Source organism: Uranotaenia lowii, chromosome 1, assembly GCF_029784155.1.
Source record: "Uranotaenia lowii strain MFRU-FL chromosome 1, ASM2978415v1, whole genome shotgun sequence".
Taxonomy (NCBI): domain Eukaryota; kingdom Metazoa; phylum Arthropoda; class Insecta; order Diptera; family Culicidae; genus Uranotaenia; species Uranotaenia lowii.
In genome coordinates this window covers 115,018,269-115,042,822 of record NC_073691.1, presented here as the reverse complement: position 1 = coordinate 115,042,822, position 24,554 = coordinate 115,018,269, and the positions used below count along the sequence as shown (strand labels likewise).

At 37.4% G+C, this 24,554-nt stretch overlaps 1 protein-coding gene across 1 annotated transcript in view; it reads left to right on the top strand.

Annotated features, from left to right (window-relative positions):
* Positions 1-14,923: 14,923 nt before the first annotated feature.
* Positions 14,924-24,554, top strand: part of LOC129739088 (uncharacterized) — a 74,014-nt gene continuing 64,383 nt past the window's right edge. Inside the window, exons 1-6 of the mRNA XM_055730483.1 lie at positions 14,924-15,164; positions 16,148-16,262; positions 17,480-17,700; positions 17,790-18,025; positions 18,090-18,355; positions 24,149-24,520. Coding sequence (XP_055586458.1) covers positions 15,111-15,164; positions 16,148-16,262; positions 17,480-17,700; positions 17,790-18,025; positions 18,090-18,355; positions 24,149-24,520 — 1,264 coding nt within the window. The 5' untranslated portion in view covers positions 14,924-15,110. The remainder of the gene's footprint in view (positions 15,165-16,147; positions 16,263-17,479; positions 17,701-17,789; positions 18,026-18,089; positions 18,356-24,148; positions 24,521-24,554) is intronic.

Below are 24,554 nucleotides of genomic sequence, written 5' to 3'. Positions count from 1 at the left end.
GATGTTTCGTTTCGATGATCTCCGATACTTGAGCGAGCGGCATAAACATGCAATACATGCAAGGAGGCTTCGCACAATCAGTCACTGATGATCCGTTTCGCAAACGTACGATGATGATTCAATCCGAGGCAATCCGCACACACACTGGGGCAACCAAAGCAATCACTACCCAGACAACCAGAAGTCGTATTTTCTTTTACAGATTACATCGTATAGAATGTTATTTATACTCATTTTCGTATATCTGCACCTACAATGTGCGGTCCATGCATATTCTTTATCGTATTTAAAAGCATTGCATGATTTTATTACAACAAGAAGTATTTATGTACATATGAACTCGACCTTTGTGTACGACAATTCGCAAAAAAATCCGTGAAACGACCGATATACGGTGATCAGCCGTGATTGAGAGATTTTGTCGTGCTATGCATAAAATAATTCGAAATAAAAAACGTATATAACTGCATTGATTCGTAATAATGTGCATGCAATCGTATACCTTTACAAATTAATTCGCATGTCTGATTTTCGTAAAACGTATTTGCTGGCAATCGTAAAAGAATACAAAAAAGTTCAATAAAATCGTTTATGATAATGGGACATCGATGATTGGAATCGTATTAAAGGAGGCTTCAAAATGTTGGTCTATTTTTAGATCATCGATGACGTGTTCTACGATTTAAAAGATTTGAGTTATAGAAATATACGATTTGCTTTTGGTTCAATGCCTTTGAAGCAAATCCCCTTGAATTTATATATTCCAGATAGCGTCGAGGAACTATCATGAGCTGCTGATCGAATCGTCAGGGGATCAAGTCCAGGCGCTAACAATAAATTCATGAACGTGGAAAAAAATCAGCAATCAGGCAAATAATAAATGTGTACGATATAAACTTGAATTTGACAGCAAAAAAACACATTTCCTTGAAACAATCTTACTTTTATTATTTTTTGGGGATGATTAAACCAATTGGTTTAAAATCCCAAAAAAAAAAATATTTATTTTTCAACTGACGGAAAATGAGAGCCCTGCACTCAAGTCGCAAAAGACGACCAAATAAGTCGTCAAACTTTCCATATTGTTACGAAAAATGTCGTATATTACAACCTCAATCATCTATATGATGATGTGAATTGTCAGAGTATATTCCAAATAGAATCAGGGTAGTCGTAAATGATGCGCATGGCAAGTCGTGCAAATCGTAATTTAATACAATCCAAATCAAGAATATGTTTGCTAATGTACCTATATGGCCTCCAAAATTATACGTATATACTGGTTTTGCTACATTATATACGATATGTTTACACGTATATTTGCACGTATAATTGCGTTGCAAATTCGAAATACCCACCAAATGGTTGTCTGGGTACCCACTAGTGGGTTGAAGTGATGGTGGCTCATGCAATTATCGAGTTGGTGTTGTTGCTTTTTTCTGTCGCCTGCGAAATCAGAACCCTTTTTAAAAGGCCCTGAATAATAACTATTAGTCAAATGTATTGATGAATCGATGATTGTTTCCTACCTCATGCGAGGACCTTTTCCCGAAATTAGAGTTCTGGCTTGCCGGATGTCGCAGCGAGCATGTGATTGCACTGTCGACGATGTCGGATTCTTTGCCTGTGAGGAAAACATTCGGTTAGGTCTTGTTACGATTATCTGGCATCGGGTTTTACCTCTCATGCGATAAGCTTGTTTGCGATTAGCCTCGAGCAATTCGTCCTTGCGGATAGCGCGACAATTATCTACATGGATGGGAGCAGATGTATGTTTTAGTGAGTGAGGTTAGCCCACTTGACTTATGGAATTGCAGCTGAATTTTACCTGTCGTTTTGTGATTTCTTTGGCAGTTCTTGTGCTCATGCAAGATTTGAGTCGGTGCACGATTCTGTTCACCGGCTGAACCGGAAGTGCAATTCCCTTTTAACCGTCGCTGTTACGTTCACTCGTGGCCGGGATCACCTACAAAATTGAACCCATGATTCAATGAATAGCGTCTTTTTGTTATTGCGGGGTTTACTTACGGTGATTCTACCGAATGTCGGGATTGTCTGGCTCGTGTAATTTAATTTATTCCACGGCTTGCTTTGGAGCTGACGGAATCTTTTCTTGCGTCGCCGGTTCTTGAGGCGCCAATGGCTTTCTTTTTCTCCAGCGGAACTTGTCGTGACAGTCTGTGACAGTGAGGCAGATACAGTAGAAGCGCTGGCGATTGAGGCAGTGACAGTCGAGGTGCTAGCAGTTTGAGGGGTTCTCGATTGTGAATAATTTTCGACGGTACAGCAGTTATTCCGTTTGTACAACTGAATGTTAATGGTTCTTTAAGTTGTTCAAATTTCTTACTATCTGCTTAAATCGATAATACTGCAACACAACTCCAATCCAATTCCAAAAGAAATTCAAACGAATTCCCGAAAATTTCGCTACTGTTGTTATCTGGTTCTATTGGTACAACTGATTCGACAAATATTTCCATTTCATGGATCTCGAATGCAGTTTGTACGGTTTCGTATCTCCATTCTTCCGTATTATTCTTATCTACAATTTTCTGATTCGACAAAATATTTCCATCCGTTGGAACTCGAATACAGTTGCATAGTGATGCAATACAAGTCTTACATGATTCTCATAAGGTTTGCTTGCCCTCACAACAATATTGTGACAAAAAAGCAAGATTTATATCTTGTTCCATGCTGCGCAGTATGGATAATCTAACTTGTTATACGAATAATAGCTTAGTGTTCTTAATAACTACTTAGATGTTCAAGTTTTGAAGAATGGACTGTTAGGCTTTTAGCATAATGTGACAGGGTGAATTTTAGATCTGATCTTTTAATGCTTTGCTTGTCAAAGTGTTTCGATTCTATTGAGTTGGCGTTTATTAATTGGCTATACGCGTATTGGATGTATTTCGTATTCTTTTTATGAGTGGAACTTTAGTTGAAACGTCGTTCTAGTGTTATTTGTGTGAGTTTTTTGAGCTGCTACCAATGATCGAGTGTTGAAATAGATGAAGAAGTTGTTCGTTCAATCATGGAGCATGTTTTTGTAGCTTGAAGCTTTTTGGTCAACATTTTACAGTGTACATAGCTGGAAGGGTTTAGTCTGTCTTGATATCTTTAGCATGGTAAGTTCCGGTTTTTCCGCTTTTGATGTCCTCTAACACGTAGTTATTGCAACCTTGTTTTTGGCGTACTATACTGGGAACGAATTTTGGTCCGAGCTTCTTGGTTCGATGATCGACAGCTGATGATTGTTCGAATGATCTCCTCCACACTACGTCTCCTACGTTGAAATCCCTGCTGCGTGCTCGCAGGTCGTAACGTTGTTTGCTGGTGTCATGTGCCTTCTTGATGCGACTCAATACGAATTCTTGGATGTTCCTGATAACCTCTATTCTCAGTCCTTGGGCTTTTACTGGATCCTCAATGGTATTTAGACTCGCCATGGGATAAGCATCCGTGAAAAGAATATGTTCCCTTCCGAAATTACAGTAGTGGGGACTGCAGCCTAGTGTGTCATGCTTGGTCGTGTTTATCGCGCAGACTATCTGCTGTAGATGCTGGTCCCAGTCACGTTGGTCTCCGTCCAAAAGAGATCTTATACAGGTAACCAGCGTGCGATTTGTCCTTTCTGCCGCGTTGCACATGGGAGTGTAGAAGGCTGTTTTCATGTGTATTACGCCGTATCTTTTAAGAAAAGATTGGAAGACCTGAGACAAAAATTGTGACCCAGAGTCAGACACGATGATTCTGGGCGTTGAAAATCGCAAAAATACGTAGCTTTCCAAGAAACAGACCATTTGTTGGGCATTTGCGGTTCGGAAGGGTTCCACTATCACAAATTTGGTGATCCAGTCAACGATGACGAGCAGTACGCTGAATCCTTTTCGGGATCGGGTCATAGGTCCTACCCAATCGACCGAAATCAGCTCCCAGGGCAGCTTGGCTGGTTTCGGGTTTCCTAAGGTTGGTGTTAGAGTACAATTTGGAGCTTTAGAGGCTTTACATATTTCACAACTCCGTATATACTTCTTAATATCAATTGCCATGTTTGGCCAGTAATGGTCTCGCTGTATTCTTTGAAATGTGCGCTCGTAACCCAAATGTGCTGCCGTTGGAATGTCATGAAATCGTCGCAGTACCTCGGGTCTCTCTGGTCCAGGAATGACTTTCTTCCAGCGATGTGCTCGGCCTCCTACCTCGTTCACGACAGAACAATTTTTGTAAAGAACTCCTCCAACGATTCTGAAGTCTGGAAAACTATCCTTGTCTGCAACGACTTTCTTCCACAATTCCGTGTACCAAGAATCGGCCGTAGTTGGAACAGATGATGATGATACCGCGTTTATAACTTCAATTCTGCTTAAGCAGTCCGGAACTACATTTGAGCTTCCTTTACGATATTTTATGTCGAACGAGTAAGCGTTCAGCCGCAGGATCCATCTAGCTAGCAAAGGGGTAGGATTCTTCATAGTTTTTAGATAAAGAAGACTTGAATGGTCGCAGAATACTGTGAAGTGGGTCCCTTCCAGGTATCCTCTGAATTTTTCAATGGATCTTATGACTGCCAGGCATTCCCGTTGAGTAACGGAATACTTCCTCTCTGCGGGCGACAATTTTTGTGAAAAGTAGCAAACTACCTGTTCTCCTTTACTCGATTCCTGCGTGAGTACCGCGCCTACGGCAACGTCGCTTGCGTCACAGGCCACTGCGAAGGGTTTGGTGTAGTCTGGTGTAGTCAACACTGGTGCGGATGTCAGCTGATTCTTCAGAGTTTGAAAAGCCTTTTCACAATCTTCAGACCACCGGAACTTAGATTTTGCCCTCGTAAGTTCCGTCAGAGGAACTGCTGTCTCCGAGAAGTTTTTTTATGAAGCGCCGGTACCAGCCACACATTCCGATGAACCGCTGCACTTCTTTCTTGGTTGATGGAGTTGGGAATTTGCTGATCACATCAATTTTGGAATTGTCTACGTGCCAACCCTTTTCGTCGAGAATGTAACCTAGGTAATTGAGGCTTTTTCTACAGAAGACCGACTTTTCCTGATTTATGGTTAATCCGGCTTTTCTCAATCTATGAGCGATCTCCTTAAGATGAGCAAGATGGTCTTCGAATGATTCCGTAGCCAGTATAAGGTCGTCCAGATAAACAAAGACTCGTGGTTCTAAATCGATGAAAATATGGTTCATGACGCGAGAAAGGGCCTGACTTGCGGTGGATAATCCAAACGGTACAACCTTAAATTGATAGTGGCCTCTTTGTGGAATTGTGAAAGCTGTTTTTTGTCTAGAGGCCGGTTCCAAGGGTATTTGCCAGAAGGCGGATTCTAGATCAATGGATGAAAGAAACTTGGATCCACTCAGGTTATTCATAATGGATGCTATGTGTGGGATCGGGTAGGCCTCCTGTACTATGATTGAGTTCAATTTTCTGGCGTCTAGACAAAGTCGCATGGAGCCATCTTTTTTCTTGACAGCCACTGTAGCGTTGTTCCACGGGCAACACATCGCTTCCTCTATCACGTTCAATTTAAGCATGCGGTCCACCTCTTTATTCAGGTCGTCTAACACGAACTTGGCCATGGGGTAATACTTTTGTTTGAAGGGTGCTGCATCCCCGGTGTCAATTGTGTGTTGATATAGATTGGTGAGTCCTAATTTTCCAGTGTTTTGTGTTGTAGGAAACTTTGAGATGGCTTGTTTGAGATCCTCTATTTCCGTCGACGAGAGTGAGTCCACGATGTCCTTGTTGACTAACGGGGAAGGTGTTACGCCGCACACCATGGCTCTTATACCAAATGCTTCCCAGAAGTCCATGCCCAAAATGAAGGATTTCGGCATTGATTCGATGAAAAGTACTGGGAGCGTTTGTGTTTTGTTGTTGTAAGCCAAAGGAAGATAAGCGAAGTAGGAAACTTGATGAGGTGAGTTGTCTACCGTTCGTATTTCTCCTTTTACTGGATATTTTGTCAAGCCAAGTTCAGCTGCCATGTTTGTAAGATCACCTCCAATCAATGAGCAAGTTGCTCCACTATCTAACAAAGCTCGGAAAGTTCGACCAAGGATAGAAACCTCTGCATAGGGACGATTATCTGTATTGATAGGGTTGATGAGTAGAGATTCGATTTTTCGGAAGTGTGGTAAAGTAGTGATGTTGGGGATGTTGTTTAAAGTGGAAGAGTTCTCCTTTCCCCCTAAGGGCTCTCCCTTTTCTCGTTTCCCGAGTAGCCTTTATAATTTTCTGGTGTTAACTGTCTCCATCTTGCTTGGCAACTCTGACAATTCCTTGTAGTACAGCCTTTCCGGCCACAGGTGAAACAGAATATGAAAGTTTTTGGATTTTGACACATAAGGTATGTATGTCCCGGTGATTCACATTGCCAACAGGTGAGGAGTGGTTTTGTTTTCTGTCCGTTTGGGTGCATCGAACCCTCGGAATATCGCTGGTTTCCATTGAATGCCCCTTGTTTCAAATGTAGAGCATTGACGTTTTCGGTCATCATCAATATCTCCTCCTCTGCTTTCATCGCTGTCTCAAGTTGTGTTATCTCCATTTTTTGGTATTCCTCTGGTTCTATGTCGGTTTCTTGCTCAATTTCGTTGTTTGCTAACATGTTTACTTGTTGTCTTCCGATGTTGCGATATGGAGATTGTTGAGGTGGTGCATTAGTTCCGATTCCTCTGGGGTTTGCAGGTTGGAATGTCCTAGTCCACGTCGGACGATACATGGTGGATGTGCGATTTTTTACTGCGTAAGATCGAGAAACTTCGAAGTCCTTACAGACTTTTACCAATTGTTGTACCGTTGTTACCTGGGAGGCTGCTGCGATTGGGACAAACTCTGTGTTCAAGTGTGATTTTATGATGAATAATTTTTCGGATTCTGGCATTGGAGGATCAATTATTTCGAAAATCGACATCAAATCTCTGTAAAAGGACGTGAAAGATTCGTTAACTCCTTGGAATCTCAGATAAAGATCCTGTTTGAAAATTTCGGAATAATACGGCGGGAGGAATTCTTTTTTGATTTCAGTTTTGAACGCTTCCCAGGTGTGCAGATATCGATACGTCCTAGTATACCATTCAAACGCAGGACCTTTCAGCAGTTGCTTAATAGACCTTAGAAGCGTGATGTCGTCCATACCTTCAGTTTCGGCATACATTTTGATTTGGTTGAGGAATTCGCCTAATTTTTGGATGTTGCTTTCCCCTCCGTATTCTTCTATCTTCCACCTGTGCAGTGGTTGAGAAAATCTGCCTGGGTTGCCATTATCTCCCGTTCTACTTTGCTGCATCGCGCTGACATTGAATAACGTCGGTGATGACCTGTTCTGATGTATATTTCCCCGCCTTGCAGCCTCGGGAGGATACCAATTTTGAAAAGTGTTTTGTCTTTGAGTGGAAATATGATGTTCTAGTTGTTGGCGTCTTTGCTTCTCCTCTTCCAAGCTTTGCTGAAGTTGTGCATATTGCAGTTGTAACTGATCAAATTGCTGTATTTGTTCTTGCTGTTGACGAATCAAATTTTGATACTGATTGTGTAAAGTTTGGTCTGCTTGTAACGGTTGATGCGACGTAATCGAGGGTGCCGATGTTGCTGGGTGTTGTTGTTGCAATGGTTGTTGTATCCACGGTTGACCATCCCATTGTTGTGCCTCTTGCAGTAGTGGTTGGAATTCTGTATGCAATTGATCCTGGTTTCGTTCTTGCTGTTCTCGCTGCTGCGAGACATTTCCTTTATGCTCTATTTCCTGTTGATTTTGGAGTTGTAGGTTTCTTTGCTGCTCTGCCCGATCGTTGTTGTGCTGTTGACCAAGCAGGACATGTTGTTGTACGACCTCTTTTATGCTCGACTGCAGATTCGATTGTTTTAGTCTGTCTAATGTTTCACGTTCCGTCGGGAGAATGTCCTGATCCCCTATCCCTACTTCTGCGTTGGTTGGTTGTAGCTGCAAACACTCCTCGATTCTAGTCAAAGCTGTCTCCAGTTTTGAGATAGTTTTGTTAGCGTTCGCCGTTATCATGGTATCCGTTATCAACGCCAAACGAAAACGGTAGTGCAACAACCTCGAACGATATTTTTTCAACGCTGAACAAGATTTTTGACGAATAGCTGTATCGACAAGGTGGACTATTGGAGATATCTTAGCTTGACAGTTGTAGATGTTGTCCACATCTGACATCACATTTGTTGAAGATGTTGGGATATTCTTATCTTTAGCTTCTTTGTCCAGAATTGATTTCAAATTCTTCAGTTTCACCGTTCGATGTACACTTGAATTATATTTCACTCCACGCAGCGCCAGCTCAAAAGCTAGCTCGTCCTCTTCTAAGTGGTTGATATCCATGATTACACAAATTTATTCACACACACACTTTGACTTTGACAGAACTAGAACGAAAATGTTTCAACTCATACGGGTTTGTTTCGTTGGGCGCCAATGTTACTCTTTTCTATTTACCCGGTAGTTATCATTGAGCGATTAATGACGAAGGAAAATCGCTAAAGCCATTCACACCGTGAGTGTGAGAATCAACTTGACAAATGATAAAAATTTAGTTCCATTTAAGCAGATCCATGTTTAACAAAGCTTTGGATGCTTAGCCATACGCGAAATACAATTCAAGAAACACGACAATCAAATATGCATTATAATGCTCCGTTTATACAAATTTATGCTTATATGCTAAGATCTGACCTGTCATTAATGGTACCGCTGTCAACAAACTGCTACTCCTGCTCGACGATGACGGGGCCCCGGACTCGTACGCTGGATTTTTACACGTACTCCGCTTTCATGCATAACGTGTGGTGCACTCTTCCCTAAAGATTCACACTCTCCTCTCACACCAACACTGGCACATTCCTAGTGCATCAATATCCTTTACTGCTGTCCTCCTGTACTGCCGACACATGCATTGACGACTTTTCTTCTGGCGCTCCCTCGTTCATGCAATAGGCACACACATGCAATACATGCAATGGCCTTCGTAAAATCCTCCACTGACGATTTGTTTCACAATCGTACGATGATGTTTCGTTTCGATGATCTCCGATACTTGAGCGAGCGGCATAAACATGCAATACATGCAAGGAGGCTTCGCACAATCAGTCACTGATGATCCGTTTCGCAAACGTACGATGATGATTCAATCCGAGGCAATCCGCACACACACTGGGGCAACCAAAGCAATCACTACCCACTAGTGGGTTGAAGTGATGGTGGCTCATGCAATTATCGAGTTGGTGTTGTTGCTTTTTTCTGTCGCCTGCGAAATCAGAACCCTTTTTAAAAGGCCCTGAATAATAACTATTAGTCAAATGTATTGATGAATCGATGATTGTTTCCTACCTCATGCGAGGACCTTTTCCCGAAATTAGAGTTCTGGCTTGCCGGATGTCGCAGCGAGCATGTGATTGCACTGTCGACGATGTCGGATTCTTTGCCTGTGAGGAAAACATTCGGTTAGGTCTTGTTACGATTATCTGGCATCGGGTTTTACCTCTCATGCGATAAGCTTGTTTGCGATTAGCCTCGAGCAATTCGTCCTTGCGGATAGCGCGACAATTATCTACATGGATGGGAGCAGATGTATGTTTTAGTGAGTGAGGTTAGCCCACTTGACTTATGGAATTGCAGCTGAATTTTACCTGTCGTTTTGTGATTTCTTTGGCAGTTCTTGTGCTCATGCAAGATTTGAGTCGGTGCACGATTCTGTTCACCGGCTGAACCGGAAGTGCAATTCCCTTTTAACCGTCGCTGTTACGTTCACTCGTGGCCGGGATCACCTACAAAATTGAACCCATGATTCAATGAATAGCGTCTTTTTGTTATTGCGGGGTTTACTTACGGTGATTCTACCGAATGTCGGGATTGTCTGGCTCGTGTAATTTAATTTATTCCACGGCTTGCTTTGGAGCTGACGGAATCTTTTCTTGCGTCGCCGGTTCTTGAGGCGCCAATGGCTTTCTTTTTCTCCAGCGGAACTTGTCGTGACAGTCTGTGACAGTGAGGCAGATACAGTAGAAGCGCTGGCAATTGAGGCAGTGACAGTCGAGGTGCTAGCAGTTTGAGGGGTTCTCGATTGTGAATAATTTTCGACGGTACAGTTATTCCGTTTGTACAACTGAATGTTAATGGTTCTTTAAGTTGTTCAAATTTCTTACTATCTGCTTAAATCGATAATACTGCAACATTTTATCAATCTTGTCAATTTTGTCAATTTAGTGAATTTTGTCGATTTTGTCATCGTTAATTTAGTCATTTTTTTCAATTTTGTCGATTTTGTCAGTTTTATCAATCTTGTCAATTTTTTCAATTTAATGAATTTTGTCGATTTTGTCATCTCTTTTGTCAATTTTGTTATTTTTGTCAATTTTGTCAATTTTTTCAATTTTGTTAATTTTGTCCGTTTTTTCAATCTTGTCAGTTTTGTCAATTCAGTGAATTTTGTCATCGTCAATTTGATCAATTCTGCCAATTTTCTCGGTTTTGTCAATTTTATAAATTTTATCTATTTTATGATTTTTTCAACTAAGAGAATTTTGTCAAATCAATGAATTATGTCAAGTTTGTTAGTTTCGTCAATTTAGTGAAATTGGCCTATTTAATCATTTTTTTTTTTTAATTTTGTCAATTTAGTCGATTTTGTCATTTTTGTATTTGGTCAACCTGGCGAAAATGGTTAATTCGGAGTTCTTTCCTGTTTCTTCAACTTTGTCAATAATGATTATTAGCTTTTAAGCATTACAGACCCCGTTCGTTTTTGGCAACATTCGATTTTGGCAACATTCGATTTTGGCAACATCCGATTTTGGCACATGTGCCAAAATCGAACGGTTTTTAGAAGTGACATTACCTTTGAGTTTTCTCTATAACAGGACCACTATAATTTAGACAACCATCAAAAAAACGTTCTTACGTTCAGAAATGGTGATAGAATACAACAACAAAAACAAAAATTTTAAAAAAAATTTATAAAGTACTCAAAAATTACAAAAAGATGAAAATTTTAAAAAAATCAAAAACAAATACAAAAAAAAGACTAAAAATGTCAGAATCATCTTTATAATGATAAAGAATGACGAAAACAGAAAAAATGACAAAAAAAACAAAGATTATAAACAAAACAAAAGTATTGCAAAATGCAACAAACACTCGAGAAAAAAAAACTTTATAAAAATCTAAAAATGGTCGGAAATTGACTTAAAATAACGTTAAAGATGATAAAAATAGTTATTTTGTAAAAATAAGAGAAAAAAGTTTCAGAAAAAAACCGTTCGATTTTGGCAACATTCGATTTTGGCAACACAAAATGTTCGGGCATGTTGCCAAAAACGAACGGGGTCTGTATATGCATGTTCCAAAAAAAATCCCAAATGCTTCACATTCTACTATGGAGGGCTTGGTGGCGCTACTGTTTGGTTGTCATCTTCCATTGGCTTCAGCAAGTGAAAGTTCAGATTGACCTCCAAGCCGTCATCGTTTTTCTCTAGACACCAACCCCAACAACAACAATGCAACGTTAGATCTGAAGAGAGGAAGAGAAAAGGGAACAAAAAAACAAGCCCGAGAGCTTAAAGCTCGAGAGGATTCAGTAGCATTTATCTTATTGGATTTAATTTGCTTCCACGGGCGAAATACTCTCCTCTCGTTGCTGCTTAAGAAAAAGCTTCGTAAGCACGAACGGCACGTGAGAAGATGAGAGGATGTGCATACATCGTCCGCGTACCCGTGTTGTTTCCCCTTCTCAGAGCAATCTGTGCTTGAATATAACGTTGGTTGAAGTCTCGAAGTTACTATCGCTTTCGTACCATGCAGTGTGGGCACGACGTACTCATCAACGACTGCATTTATTCCGGGGTCGTACTCCTTGGTGAAAACCAGTTTATTTTAATGATTCGGAGCTTTGGTTCCGAAATTTTTTGGAAAGGTTCGGGTGCAAACTTAACCATTAAATTATTAATAATTTAACGATTGGTCGGGAAAATTTTAGTTGTTGTTTCCTCCCACACGGTTTCCGTCACGATGACATTAAACCTGAGTGGGAGTGAAGCCTGTCTGTTCTCCCTTCCACACATCGACAGATCCATACTTTAAGATAGCAAGCGCGTGTCTATGACGTCACGTATAATTTGACGTCATATATACGATAATCCTGATTTTAGTGATTGCTGGTTGTGGCTAGCAAGCCAAATTGACACGTTTTTTGGAGTGATGATTTTTCATATTTACTATGAAAAAAAAATTTTCAAACTATTTTGTATTTTTTTCTTTCTTTTATAGGTTGAAGAAGAAAAAAAATCAAATTTTTCAAGATAAAAATCATTTTTATTGTACTGCTCAGTTTCACAAAAACGTCGAGAACAAAATTTACAAAAATTCACACAAATACACACAAATACACAGACATCATCAGAACTCGTCGAGCTGTTTCGATAGGTACCTATAAAGGTATATCTAAGATCCATAATTAATGATCTCCCAAATCGACCGATAACTATACCTTTCTGTAAGAAAGGCAAAAAAAGATTGAATCTACTCTGATTTATGAGAACAATTTGAATTCTAATTTGAAAGATATTCAACTAAACTGGATCCAAATTGCAACAGAACTAGATCAAAATTAAGCCGATTTATTGGGCGCAATTGTTACGTAGTGGATATTTTACCTCTTTTAACATTGATAGTCGCGAATATTACTACCAGCACTTTTGCGCCATCTGCGAATGCAGATGTGCTAGCAGCCAAGATACTTTGCCCGGACTCTTACCCCAGGGGGGGACAATTTGATTTCACGCTCTACAGAGGGAAGAAGCAAACTGGCAATATCGTTGGGAATATAGGTCGGCTCTTTGAAAACCAATGCAAGCGCATTTCAATCCCAAAGATCTCAAAGGAATCAATAGAGTACAACGACTTACCAACGAATTGCCAACTACGTCTTCCGGGTGTCCAAACATAGGCCGTCGGATTGCCTCTTCAGTCGGACATGGGTTAGTTTTGAGCCACCACACTTCCGTCGACTTTCGAGACTCTTTCCAAGGTTTCCGATTTTGGAATTCGCACGGTACTTCGATACAACCACGACGTTCGATTTAACCACGACGCTTATCATAAATCCAATACTTCGACAGTAATCTTTAAACCACGACTACGTTTTCGTCATGCGTCTTACAACCAGGTTCCAGGATTAGAGCTGGCTCATGTCTTGCCAGCTTTCAGGAAAACTTTTCCCACCGCCCTTCTTCTGAGGTTTTCCTCAAACCCAATGCCCAGACAATGCAAAAAAGACGCGCGAGTAGTTTAAGCATTTTTTTTTGTGGTCGTAGTCGACCATCCCATTGCGCTTTAAGGACGCCCTCTCGATCTTAGGTCAAGAAGCGTCGCTTACACTGAGTAAATCTAGATCTTCAAAGAGTTTCACTTAAATTACTAACGATATTGCCAATAAGCTTCGGGCGCATTTGTTGCCACGCAACAAGTCGTTGCCAAAGTTCCAATTCAATTATTTCTTCTTCAGTTCTCGTAACAATACAAGATATCAGGAGCAGTAGGTTGTAAGCCTAAAGTCCCTATCCCGCGATGGGGCTGCCATCTTGGACTTAGCTGGCGGGAGCCGCATTTCATAAATTCAGCCGCTCGCTGCGAGACAGACGCTGTTTGAGCCGCCCCTGACCTGGAGAACAGACGCTCGGTTGTTGTTGCACGCCGCCCCTAACCTAGGGAGCAGACGCGTGCGGCCACCTTCTCAGTCTGCATGCGACCAAAGCATCCACCGGGGTTGGGTACCCGATCTCCGCTTAGGTTACTCGCATCCCAGCCGGCACCGCGGGGAGGTAGAGATAGGAGTTGTGAATAAGTGGTGATATGACCACTATGGGGTCTCGTGTTGCACATTATCCACCGTTTACCAGCCGATTAAAACACGGATTTAAAAAAAAAAATAAGATTACAAAATAAAAAAGTAGCAAATTTTTGTTGGAAGAACATTTGAATGTTTTTGAAATTGAATTAAAAAAATAACTAGGTACCACATTTCAACAATTTTTGGAAAGTGTAGCAAAGCGAAAACTTCGGATTTCAACTTCATTGACAATATATACAGTTGAAAATTTCAGATATAGTTGGCCGAAAATCAATCAGAAAAATAATTGAACATAGGCGGAATATTGTTGGAAACACTACATATACTTTATTCTCCGTGTCAAGATGACTTTGCATTCATTAATAAAAAAAAAAAAGATAAAATGCCATAATGCAATATTCAAAGGACCAAAAACTGCTTAACACAGAAAAATATTGGCATTACAAGTTACAACACAATCAAAATTAAATTGGATTTTTGGATATGAATGATCAGAAAAAATACAGCGAATTTCAGTTGACTACATTTCGATCCGAACACCCTTGAACATCAGAGAAAATTATCACAGATTTTTGGGATCAATTACAAAATAACAATATGGGTTTTGTCAAGAACATAGATTTTTTTCCGGCAAATTTTATTGCTAAGTTTTAATTCAATCACCAACAAAATTAGCGTTTATGTCAAATTTCATATAATAATTATATTTAAAAAATAATATCTGCTAAGTTAATTTATCATACAACTTTATCTATGACAAAAATATAAAAAATTATCATGTGTTCATAATATTCTTCCGAGAATGTATACATATCTGTAAAAAAGTCACCAATCTGAACGATTGTAAGATAAATCCAAACCAAAACACGTGATGTACATATTTAAACAAGTCGTCGCCATATCAACTATTTCCGTTTCATTGAATATTATTTTATGATAACTAACGAACTATCGCAGGAGAAAGATTAAGATTAAGATAGAACGTTTACCTATAGCTAGAACAAGAACCATTTCGAGTACCCCTGGTCAGTGAAACTCGCCAGTCAGCGTAGATCTCTCCCAATGATTGGTGCTCAATTCGAGAAGCTAGCACACAAGCTGCGTGCCCTATTGTTTCAACATTGAACTGACGACCTCACAGTGACCTTGACTCTACATTGTTGGAAGTTAGGGTTAGAATAATATTAAAGTGTGGTCGGCGTAAATTGCAATTTTCAATATAATCATGCAGTAAAATGTATTTCAATATGTTCATTGTTGCACTTATCGTGGTGATATTATATATTCATGTAAGTACAACAGTAGGGGAGAGGAAGGCTATATGCGCATATTAAGGAAAGCACTCATTTTCTCGTATACTCCAAAAGATAGGAGTCTGAAAACTATATGCACATGAGCAGACATCTGTTTTATATACGTTAGTGAAATTTTTCTGTTAAAATCTCTTACAGTTTTTGTGAAAATAATTTTATAATAAAAGAAAGTCAAAATAGCCGATTTCCGAAACTGGCGGGCTAAATGCGCATATTTATGTTTTTAGCTATATTTCATTACCACTTGCAATATTTTGATATTATTTAATTGAAAATGGTAGAAACGGATGTTAAGCATACGTCAAGGCCGAAATTTTGGTGAAATTTTTTACATCACTAGTTCTTTTGCATGAAACATAGTTAAGTATGCCATATGGCCATATTTCAGGGTAATATTTTGTTCATATTGTATTTTTATCGGATCAGTAGGAAGTTCTTCTTTTTTCGCTGTAAGATCGTGATTTGAGCGTAGATTTCATGTTTAAATGATAGAAAGTAAAAAATTTATAAGACTAATCTATTTTTCTTGATATAGGCATTTAACCTGCCTTGATATGGGCATTCAGAACTTGTCTCTTATTCCAATATCTTATCATTTACAACTTTGCCAAAAGCTTCGATTTGTTGAATTTCCGATTTCCAAATGAATAAGAAAGAAAAACCACTAAAATTTTTGTTCACAGAATCTGTATGCACAATAATTAAAGTTCAATATATTATAACAAAACTGACAAAAATCTTGTTTGAATTTTTAAATTTTTTCGACTTTATATAATAATTTAATTTTTTTATGCCATGTGTTAAAAGCGTATTACCCTCAAACTGCACTAATTAGATATGATGAATCTCCAGCCATATCGTCAATCGGCTGTATGCGCATATTACCCAATATGCGCATATAGGGACACTTCCCCCTACTATGTAAGAATTTAAGAAAATTGACAAATGAATCTTTGCAGGAATGTTCCAGTTGGCAGAACGTGTATTCCAGTGACATTGAGACAATGATGGCGAGACAGTTGAACGACATGTCTATGGATTATTACGGTGAAAATTTCAACAGACGACGAGTTGGTTAGTAGAATGACAATAGTTATGACATTTTATTTAAATTTGATCCATATCAAGCTTTTAATTGAAATGTTGAATAATAAATTATAAGGAAAATGTCCAATACCAAAAATGAAATCGTAACAAACTTTGAAATGATATTAAAAAAAGATAAAAAGGGTTAACTAGGGGAATTATTGGATTGAAATTTACATTTTGTGTATTGAACATTTTCCTTCATTTCTTCTTAGTATTCAGAAGTTTGAAAGATCAAATCCAGGTTTAAGATTCGGTTGATATATCCGAATCTTAAACCTGGATTCATACTTTGTTCAGTTTGTAATTCAGATTAAGATTCCAGATTTCAAATTGCCTTTTCAACTCAAATATCGGATTTAGGTTCTGAATTCAGTATTCCAATTTAGTTTTCTGAGAGTAATTTTATATTCCGTTTTTAGTATCTTGTTTCAATTTAAGATTTAAGATTCATCTTCCAATTTCAATCATCATATTTCCAATTCTATTCAGATTATGCCTCAGATTAAGACTATAGATTTCGATTTTTAATTCAGATTCAAATTGTAGGTCCAGGTGAATACTTTCAATTAATATATGTATTCAGGATTCATATTCTAAGTTAAGGTCAGGTTCATATTTCCAATTGATATCAGAGATTCAAACTTTGGATTCAAAATTCATACTTCAGATTAATTTCATATTTTCTCATATGTACATTAATTAGGGGTCACGTCGAATTTCGAAAATGGCCAAAAACCGACTAAGTCCCAGAAAGTCGATTTTTGACAGGAATTTTTGTTCGAGATAACACCAGATCTCGACGTTTCGTGCATTTCTACGTCGTTTGGTATCCAAATTAAAATTTCGATTTTACATTTTTCCGAGTTCCCTCCTTTGGTGATTTTTGGGTCTAAAAACCGAATCTTTGAGCGCTTTGAGGCACCCCTAGATCATGTCCGATTGAGCCGAAATTTTGCACAGGTCAGTTTTCTGGGCCAGTCTTCAAAATGTATGTAGTCAGTTTTCAAAATTCGATCATGAAGTTTTTCCCCTGCATCAATTGCCACTTGGATACTTCGAATGCACTTTCCATTTAGAAGTTACAACATAACATTCAGATTGCAGATAGGAAATTAACAATTACACATTGAGAAATGTTTAAGTTTTGGTTTTGGTTTTTTTTTTCAAATATTTAAGAACTAATAGACAACTTTGTTTCTCAGATCCACCACCGGTAAATCATGACATTACTTTGACCCATTTGGGGTTGCAGCTGAATAGGACTGTAGGCGATCAGAATATGTTCTTCGCACGAGCAATGAGCAATGGAAATTTGTATGCGCTGGCAGGAAATGAGTTACACCTTATCAAAGTGTATAATGACCACATGCAGCTCATTTCTATTGCTTCTATAAGTGATATCAACGGAGCTAGTCAGTTTTCGGTAGGTGGTTTTCTTTTCTTGTATTGGTCTACAAGTTTGATGTCTTCGACATTTCGACGAGTTTATAAAACATGCGTTTTGGTTAATAGGTCGAAGAACTGAATACCCAGGATAATAAACGTTATGTGATCGTTGCGATATACATTGACGATCATTTCCAAATATATCAAATTTCATTGGACAACGATAGTACCAAGCATGAACCAATAAAGTCGACTCAAAAAGTTGGCCGAGCAGGTGTGTCCACGAGAACATTTCTGTTGTACTACATGTCAAATTTGTACTTGATATCCGGTTACATTGAGTCCGATGCTGGAAAAGTTGCGTGAGTATTCTTCATCGATATTTTCGAATTATTTCTGCTATAATAACTTTTTTTTATATTTCAGAATATATCGATGGTTGGATCTACATTTTTCTGTTGAAGACGTGAAAGATGTTGCTGTTCATAACGAAATGATAGTACATTCGAGCAAGCAGCTAGTCATTCTAATTCTACAAACAGCTGAATATCCGGAACGCTCTATTACTCACATCTACGTATTGAATGAGCAGCGTAAAATAGTCAAAACTCAAGAGATGTACTTTTTATACTACCGATTGCCGCACTATGTAGTCGATGATGATATGTATATTCTGAGGTGCCTCGCATCAGGTAAGATAACAAAAAACTACTTCATATCCTTAAGCTTAAAATCTTTTCAACTCTCATCCTTACTAGAGTGGTGATTCGACACTAAATATTGAAAGTTTGATAGTCTGTAACTTTTTCAGAAACTTCTAATGAATCCGGGAATTCTTCCTTCACATCATTTTTTTATAAACAAAAACCTCCATAATAAGTTCTAGAGTCTTAATTTTTAAATAATCATTGAAAATCGCAATATTTCCCCTAATTCTAAACCAATGTTCTGCTGCGGTCAATAATTTCCCTTTATTCGGTATTAAAGAAAAAACGAAATTTTGCAAAATTTGATTCGGAAGGAGCACGAAAAACTACCTTTTCATCAACAACTCTATAGAATACATATAGCAGTTTTGCTTAAATGGTAAATAAAATATTTCACTTCACAAAACTTCTTGAGTGTCAACCTATGAACAGTGAACATGCGTGTTAGACAGCAATGTGCAGTTGAAATGTTCAAACTGAAATGCATTTAACCTTCCTTCGTGGTTTGGGTCTAGATGACCCGAACTGTTCTTACTCGAAGCGATATCTTAGGAATGGTTAAATCTAGATACATGGAATTTTCAGACTTTTTTCTAAAATGAGAAGCTCAACAATTTCGTATATTTAGATTTTTGAATAGGGTTACCAGAGTCATTCAGCAAAAAAAGGCACAAGTAGCCAGGCATATAGATCCGGATTATTGTTTTGGTAATAAAATCGAAACTACTAAACCGATATTCATAAACTATACCATTTTGAAATCGTCATAATTCTGCTATCAGATGCTTCTTAAAAAAATATTATTTATTTTTATGGTCTTCGGAAAACGACCTTAAAGCCAAAAAGTCCTAATAAATGTTAAATCTTCACTTTTGTATTTAATGTACTTAATAAAATCTTTCTTAAAATTCAATAAAACACGCTTGTTCTGGTTGACTCCGTTTCAACTCACGGCTTCGATGAGACAGTTCGTCTCATTTATTCTTTATACATTTTCTTATTCGGATTGCAATCAATGCAATGTAATTAGAATGCATTTATAGCGATACAGCGTCTCTCATAATTCTAGACACCTCTTGTATTTAACAATAAAATGGATGTTTTGCATCATGCATTGGAGTTATATTTAAGAAAATTTGATTGGTATGAATTCAGGTAGATTTAGAGCTTATTTTGAAATATTAATAATAACAAAAGTGCTTGGTTTTACAGACCACAGCTGTTTAATTGAAAAGTTCATAAATTTTTTTAAAGGTTTCATAGTTACATATATTTTCATGAGAATCGTTGGATTTTGATAGAAAAAATTGCTTTAATGCTCGATTACATTTATTAATAATCGAAATTACATTTATTATGAAAATACTGATGGGGAAACCAATGCCGAAGCCCGTGGCGTATAGGATAGCTTTCAAGTTTTCTAAGCCAGCGTGTATGAGATCGAATCACGGTCACGGCATACATAGTACACTTTCTGTGGGTTGATGGTTTTAGCATTTGTAAGATGCTAGCCATCATATTCTCGAAAGATGTACGCTTAGAGTTAAGAAAAAGGAATCTCTTCGAGGAAACATCAAGTTTCATTGAGATCCTGTATGTGTTTATGTTCGTTTTTTTTTTAAATTCTGGTATCAAATCATAAAATTTCAACATATTAAGGACCAAATCTGAGGTACATCAACTTTTACTTTACGCTTTTCGTTACCCTGAGCAAAACTACTCTCAACGTAACTCAACTCAACTTAACTTAACTCTCAAATTAACTCAAGAATTTGAAATCTGCACATTCAATCCATTTTATGTTTAAATACGGTTCAGTCGGCATCCATTAATTACGTAACTCAAGAAATTTGACTTTTTTTACCTCCTCCTCCCCGAATGTCAAAAATCGTTACGCTGCGACGTACCCCCCTATAAAAGTAACGTAACGCTGATTAATACCCCTCCCCCCTCTTTTCATATTTTTGATGTTTGAAGGTTTGAAAACGAGTTTTAACATAATAGTTTTTTCAACATTATTTAAATTAAATACAACAAAATAAACTGAGCTTATATCTGTCTAGATCGCTTCTTAGAACTCAATAATGATAAATCGTTGTTAACACTTATTGATTGTCTTATTACGAGTTTCTCTGTGCTTGTTAGCTGTTGGTCTTCGTTTAATTTATTCTACTCAAGGAGCATCACTTGTTATGTAAAATATACTTCACTTAGCAATATTCGTTGGAACTATTAAACTTTACCTATATGTTAAAATTTTGGGGATCTAATATATGGTTTTCCAACGATTATTTCATGGATATTCAGTACAGATCTTAAAAAGTCTCTCTCAGAATCTTTATATTAGGAAAATATACAAACCAGAGGGATCTAAGTAAGCATCGATCGTTCGAAGATGTATTTGACAGTCGTTCCCGAAAATGTTCTACATTACACGCTAACTTTTGGCTACCCCTTAACGAATACTTTTGACCCGTTATTCAATAAGACTGGGAGAACTCCTTTTTAAGGATAAAGCCGCTGTACCCTTTAAGGGGTACTCAGCTTGATAACGCATGTAGCGGATCAAAATTACCCCTTATTTGAAACGCTTTTGTCTGCTAGAGATTTCAGGAGATGCTTATGGGAAATATGATTCCTGGACAATAAGTTAAAACTAAATGCTATGTTTCATTTTATTTATTTGAGATCCAATTATTTCAGGGATTGGATATAAACTCTGTTAAAAAGAATGTTTCATTGATTTTTTTATCTGCTCCGTTTCCTCGCCCAATACCATAATGTGAATCCTGAAACAAAATAAAAGATTAGACTTTAATATAGAATACAAAAACCACTAAACATACCACCAATGTTAGTCCACCGCGGTTCATGTTTTTATGTTTAATCCTTCTGGTTTTCGTCTGGTTCGTCCGGAATTTGCTGTGCTGCTGAAACAAAATAAAGAATAAAAAAACTGAAAAAATACAATTTTAATTATTAACAAAACACTTACCACAACCTCACTCATCTTGCCAAATCAATCATTTTGGATGTAACGCATCTATAACTACCCCTTCTAAAGGGAATCGAGCTTTTCGAAATAAGGGGTAATATTGATCCGATAAAATGACCCGCTATTTGACAGATCGTGGAGGTTCTTAATAACGGGTTAATATTACGCATTTAAGGGGTAGCAATAAGTTAGCGTGTAGCATGAAGATAAAGATAATAAAAATCTTAAACCGTCCCTCAGGCCAATATGTCAAAACACAACAACAACAAAAATCTTAAGCATAGTTTGAAGGAACAAAAGCTTTTGTTGAGGTTCAGTGAAAATTGTAAAACATTAAATGAGAAGAACTGATTACCTGGATTACTGGATTACATGTGGAACAAGCCTCAAACTATGAAAGTTTCGAATAAGATCAATCATTTTTTTGGATTATTTTTTTTTTAGTTTTCAACTTTGCAAATTGAACATTGTCACTTCAAACCCGAATTCTATAGAATCATATGAAGCGTTTGGCAAGGAGCTCCACACTTCATTCCTCTCTTTTGCTATTGTATCTTTTGCGTTTTGCATCACATGGTTGGTCTGGCCGCATGTGGTGCAAGTTCTATGTAACAGATATGTACTATGTTGAAACGAAAAATGAAGAACGCAAGTTTATCATTTTCCAGGATGCCTACAAGTTTTGGCCATGTTGTTGTTGTTAGAAGAAGAAGAAGAAGAAGAAGAAGAAGCAGAAGAAGCAGAAGAAGAAGAAGAAGAAGAAATACAAACCAATTAGAATCATGTTGAAGCAATTTTGGTTTGCATTTCCTGGAAAAATTGCACAACATCAAAAGAGCTGAGATAAGAAAAAATCGATACGTAACTTCCCCCTCTCCCCTATGTCACAAATCGTAACGCTCGAGCTTACTACCTCCCCTTCTCCCCTAGGAGCGTTACGCAATAAATGGATGCTAGGAGGCAATTTCTAAAATCACTCGTTGTATGATTTTGGCGTTATTAAATGTGATGAAAATATCACGAAAAAAATAAAATTTATTTAGTTTCCCTTGGGTTTTGATGTTTTTATAGATTAAATGATTTATCAGCCCAGTTTTATAAATATTAGATAATTATTCAGTAAAAAAACAATGGTTTTCAAGAAAAAATCAATGATTTTCAAGATTAAATGATTTATCAGCCCAGTTTTATAAATATTAGATAATTATTCAGTAAAAATACAATGGTTTTCAAGAAAAAATCAATGATTTTCAAGATGAACCGTATCAATGAACCGTAAAGGAAGGTTCAGAGCAAGGAATATTTAAAGGAGGTAGTGCCGAGGCAGCCTTGCTTTAGTATTAGTACCGCCTGTGACGTCACTGTTGCCAATAATCTGTGAATTTATATGGAAATTTTTCCTTTTTTATTAGCAATTACAAAAATTTGAAGATTTTTTCAACTTTGAAGGGACACAATTCTAGAAATATTATTGTTCTTCAAGACTGATACTAAAAAAGTTGAATGTAGTAGTTGTTTTGCTTTAATTCAGACGATTGAAGTTGCTGAGGTATCCTAACTCAAATTGACAAAACTTGATAATTAGTTCAAAATTTTGCTTATAAATGTTGAAATCAGTTAGGTTTGAATCGTTGATAAAATAAAATAACCGAAAATAGTATTTTTTCGAATCCAACCACAATCTTTTATTTGAATTTAGTAAACTAAAGTTGCAATGGTTTTATTGGGGTTAATTGTTCTAAATTAGAAATTCATATGGTACACCATGTTAGATTCAAATCATGACGATGAGGTGCACTGCCATAAACTACCTATCAGACCTTTTGAAATGGGAAAATTATTATTTTTGCTCGTTTCACATAGAGCATGACTGTGCATTCAATAACAAATTCAAGAATTATACACACTGCAGTCTATTAAACACAAAAAAACCTCATAGCACAATCAACTAGTAACCTTACAACATAATCCGAATCAAATTGGATTTTAATTTAGTTCTTTAATGTGTTTAACTTTGAAATTTTGGGTTCTACCAGTATAAACCTTCGACAGCTTGGCAACAGTGACGTCACGAAAAAAATCCAATATGGCTCTCGGCACTACCTTCTTTCAATATTCCTTGGGTTCAGAGTCTGAATTTCAGACTATTTTCGCTGCCACTATAATGCACATTCATTGATAATTCTAAAAATTTGAATTGGTATGATTAGCGAGGAAACGTATGATTTAATTGAAATAGATTACCATAAGAATCTCATTGGAAAAGGATTTCCTTTCAAGAGATTCCATACTTATTATTAAAGAGGTAAACTAAATTTATATATTTCTAGGTTTACTAAATTACAAAAAAAAAAAACTTAAAGAAACTACTAGGCTACAAAATTCACAAAATAAAATAAAAAACTGGCAATTGATCGACTTTTTTAACGGTTCAATTTTTCTTTGATTCATAACATAACACCAGTTGAAACAAAAAAAAATTAGTGAACAAGAAAAGTATGTCAAACGATATTATCTGGTTGAATGAGATTCATATGAAGGAGGGCTTAACAATTATTTACCTACAAAGCTCCCCAAAAACCTCACTAAACGTGTAGATTTATTCGTGTTTTTTCATCTGCCGTTTTTGTAAAATTTGCAACTGAAGAAATACTATTATCAAATCCTGTATACTTTTTCAGATAAATGCTTTTTGTACAAATGGAATTATTGATTGACTTTTGAAAATTTGTAAAATTTGCAACTGAAGAAATACTATTATCAAATCCTGTATACTTTTTCAGATAAATGCTTTTTGTACAAATGGAACAACGAAAATCTTTTCCTGAGAGTCAGCAAGGTGCGATTTAATCCCAGGAACGTTGAGCTGTACGGTGCAGGGAATGATTTGGTAGCGTTGTCTTTTGATAAACACTTGTACTTCTATCATAACGAACCACTGCTCAAGATAGCATCTTCCTATGCAATATTAGATACGCACAAAGCTGTGATTAGCAATTCACTGTATATTGGAAACGGGCTGCATCAAGTTTACGTGTATCAGGAGCAAACCACCAGGAAAAAGTATTTGTGTCTGCTGTACCAAAACGAGGGTTTTTCTATGCAGTTCTTCGAAATTCAATTGACCAAACGCAGGTCTGCCCAACCCGATCAAGGTATACGATGAAGCCATACACATAACGAAAGTAA